Raw genomic sequence first — 3573 nt, 5'->3', positions numbered from 1 at the left:
ATTGCCAAAACAAGATGATGAGCCTCCTGCCAACTGCCCCACTCGCCAGAGACCCCCTGGATCTCCCCCAACCCTGCCTGGCCCCCAAAGGCATCCCTCCTCAGGAGCAACATCAATGTGGCCACACCCACCCTGGCCACACCCACCCATGCTGCCATGACTACCATGGCCACACCCACTCGGTGGACACGCCCACTCGATGGACACGCCCACCTGGCACTCGGCGATGCATAAGTGGGTTTTGGGTTGCAGTTTGGGCACTCGGTCTCTAAAAGGTTCGCCACCACTGCTCTAAGGTCAATAGATACAGTACATAAAGCAAAACATGTTGATCGGTTCTAGAGACTATGTGAATACTCACCTGTATGGGTACGCTGATGTGCTTTCAGATGTGAACTTTTCGTATAAACCTTCCGGCACCCATTGAAGTGACATTGATGAACCCGCCTCCTCCCATCAGGAGAGGCATCTCCACTGGCCAGGGTACCCTTTTCCACAGTCTTTCCACCAGCACCAGTATGGATTTTGCCAGGTGAATGCAATTCACTGGGGGCACAATTCCATTGTTGAGAAGATGGTTCCTTGCCCAGCTCAGGGGAAGAAGGAGGAGTAGATGTGACAGATGAACTCAAGTTTCCAGCACTGGCTAAGCGTAAGTCACCACTTATGAGATCCGAGGTAAATTTTGTTGTAGGAGAAAGTTCCTCGGAACTGTCTGAAGTTTCACTACTGATATCAGAATTCAAACTGTTAGTCTCTAAACTCTGGCTATTAAGGTTGGCCTCCTTTGGAGCACTTGCTGTCTTTAGTTCAGATTCCTCCTTTTTCTCTCGTGCCAAAATGATTTTGGTCCACAAATCCTCCTGATTGTCAAATTTTATCTCAGAGGCAGACATGTAGCAGGGCTCACTCTGAAGATATCGCTCCAACTCTAAGCGAGTCTATAGAATTAAAAATACATATTTTTTAAAAAATCATTCACTCACAGAACATTCTGAAAAAAATAGCAGGAAGCCACACACACTCAAAAGATGGAGAGTTTATTTCTAATTGCTAGGGTGCTTCAAAGTTAAAGGCTACTCAAGTTCCAAATGATGAATGTTCCAAGAAAACAGTATACTTCTCATGAACTTGTCAAGAATGCATAGTCAAAAATAACCCAGTTACATCCTCTAACCCAGGGGTCTTCAAATTAGGCCCTTTTATGACTCATGGACTTCAACTCCCAGAATTCCTCAGCCAGGCATGCTGGCTGAGGAATTCTGGGAGTTGAAGTCCATGAGTCATAAAAGGGCTAAGTTTGAAGACCCCTGCTCTAGCCATTTCCCTTAGGATTTAACTAAACAGGCATCTTGTAGAAAGATTTCAGTGGGGTTAGCTTTAAGTCTAAATAAATTTTATTTAGGTTATTTTATTAATTCCTGTTTACTTGAAGAGAAAAACTCAACCAAACTTCTACCAGGCAGGCAAATACTATGGTTTGCACTCTAAATTTAAGCCACATGTGTTGTAGCTGATTTTACATCTTCCCAGCTAAGCCATTTCCTGCACATGAGAACTCAGCCTAAGAGAGGCATTCAAAGAATGTTCTTTCCAAGTATATAGGCATGAGTCAGTCATAAAAGCAGGCATTTCTCACATAGAGAGTAGGAACATTGTCAGCAAAACCCCTGGAATTCTAACAGGACACTGAATGAAGAAGACAATGGAAAATTCCAACTTTTAAGGTCCTACTGCTGATTCCAACAAGGGAGAACTTTATCTCCTAGCCAAGAGTGTCTTGGTCACTCCCTTATTTTTTAAAAAATTACAACTCTCTGCCAAGAATGTTCGTTCATGCATCAAATCTACATGCAACAGGACAGGTTTTAACAAAAATCCTCCACTAAAAGACACCAACAGGGCTTTGAATGGCACAGTCTGCCCCCCCCCCCCCATCCTCCCCCTTTGCTGCTTTAGAAGTAAGGAAGCAATGCAACCATATTGGAGCCATGTCAGTGAAAGGCTGGCCATGCTAATCCTTTGTATTATATTAATCAGATTCTAGGCAAAATGGTCAGTCTAGCATGAGCCATGTGATTTTCAGCAAGAGTCCTTCCTTCCTCCCACAATTGTGTGAAAGGAAATGCTGCACATGCACACACACCATTTCAACATAACTTTAATTGGTCATAGTACCCTGTTGACTTTCACATTTCCGAGTTCCCATATTAGACATACCTACTTGGACATAAGCTCCACTAAACTCAGAGAGACTTGCTCTTAGAGCAGAAAATTAAGATTCTTTGTTGCTACACCCGTTTATTGGGGGAGGTGGGGAGCACAGGGCAAGATACAGCAAAATACTCTGATCAATATTTATAGCTCCACTGTAATGGAAGGGTGCCACAATCAGTTTCTTCAACACCTTGCAAAGGTATTGACCAGAAAAGGAAATTTATAGAAATAGGTTTAACACTCAGATTTTAATTTCCCCTATTATGCAAATTAAAGCTGAGGATCAGATGGGAAGGGGAGGGAGCTAAAATGATTCTGAAAACTACAGAGAGCCAAATCTGGATCTTAGCAAAAATCTCAACACCCCAAGAAAAGCTTCTTAGACCTATTATTAGCAGGGCTGTCCTAGAAAAGGGGGGGGGGAGAGAAGGGAGAGAGCATATGGGGGGGGGAGACCAACCCCCAGGCCTGAAAAGGTTGGTAAAGCTTCAGATTTCAACATCAATAACATATGTCCTTCATTTGCTAACGGCCTAGATTAAAATAGCTTCTCCCCCTGGGCAGAACTTTCTCAATGAAATTCAAAGGCGATCTTTGCCCGAAGCGTCCCTGAACCGGGCAAATATTTTTTTTTAAAGCGCTGAACCTTACGCATGCTTGTAGTCCCCAACGTTAAACGCCCGCAAACATAGCACATCCTCCTTTACCTGTTGCCAGTATTCCTCCAGAGATGGCAAAGCGGAGAAGTAACCAGTGTCGTGAACAATTTGGAGTTCCTGAAAGATGCTACATATTGGAAGTACATCCATGCCTTTCGGGGGGGGGAGACGGGGGCGGACGAAAGTTGCAACAAGAAGCCCTCCGCAAAGGCAACGTCAGATCGCTGGGGGGGGGGGGGTTTCCCGCAGGTCGGAAGAGCGGAGCAGGTCTTGGGCTCCGGGTCTCGGCTGTAATCGCCACGGCAGGTGATTGCGACAGGAACACGACCAGCTATTTAGAAAGTCTCACTTCCTCCTCCTCCTCCTCCTCCAGAGAAAAGACCACCAAATTCAAAGCAAAAAAATCACCCAGTAGAAAGTACTTTTTTTTAGGGGGGGGGATAGCCATCTACCGCTAGATATATTGAATTCCTGTTCAGGATTTCAGACGAAGCTATAGAGACATACGTTTTTAAACAATATTTTTAAAAAGTTTCATGCAAAGTTAAACTGCACAACAATATATCAGGGTTCTTTGGCTCGTCTCTTTTGGTTGGTTGGCTTTTTGTTTTGCAGTGTCCCCGACGCTGCTGTTGAGACTACTTTCCACTCCAGGGGCTCTCCAGAAGATAGTTGCTGAGAAGCCTACTCAATATTT

The 3573-nt window shown here is 44.5% G+C and overlaps 1 protein-coding gene across 2 annotated transcripts in view; it reads right to left on the bottom strand.

The window, feature by feature from the left end:
• The window catches only part of LOC107294449 (Krueppel-like factor 6), a 26476-nt gene extending 23450 nt beyond the window's left edge, over positions 1 to 3026 (bottom strand). Inside the window, exons 1-2 of one of the 2 annotated variants that reach the window (XM_015823680.1) lie at positions 2925 to 3026; positions 362 to 941 (exon numbers count right to left, since the gene is read on the bottom strand). In XM_015823680.1, coding sequence (XP_015679166.1) covers positions 362 to 941; positions 2925 to 3026 — 682 coding nt within the window. The remainder of the gene's footprint in view (positions 1 to 361; positions 942 to 2924) is intronic. The other variant, XM_015823681.1, reaches the window with a different exon arrangement.
• Between the last annotated feature and the right edge of the window lie 547 nt (positions 3027 to 3573).

Source organism: Protobothrops mucrosquamatus, unplaced genomic scaffold, assembly GCF_001527695.2.
Source record: "Protobothrops mucrosquamatus isolate PMUCROS unplaced genomic scaffold, P.Mucros_1.0 scaffold1946, whole genome shotgun sequence".
In the NCBI taxonomy this organism is placed as follows: Eukaryota; Metazoa; Chordata; class Lepidosauria; order Squamata; family Viperidae; genus Protobothrops; species Protobothrops mucrosquamatus.
The sequence above is the reverse complement of the archived record's forward strand: the minus strand, read 5'-3'. Positions and strand labels throughout refer to the sequence as shown.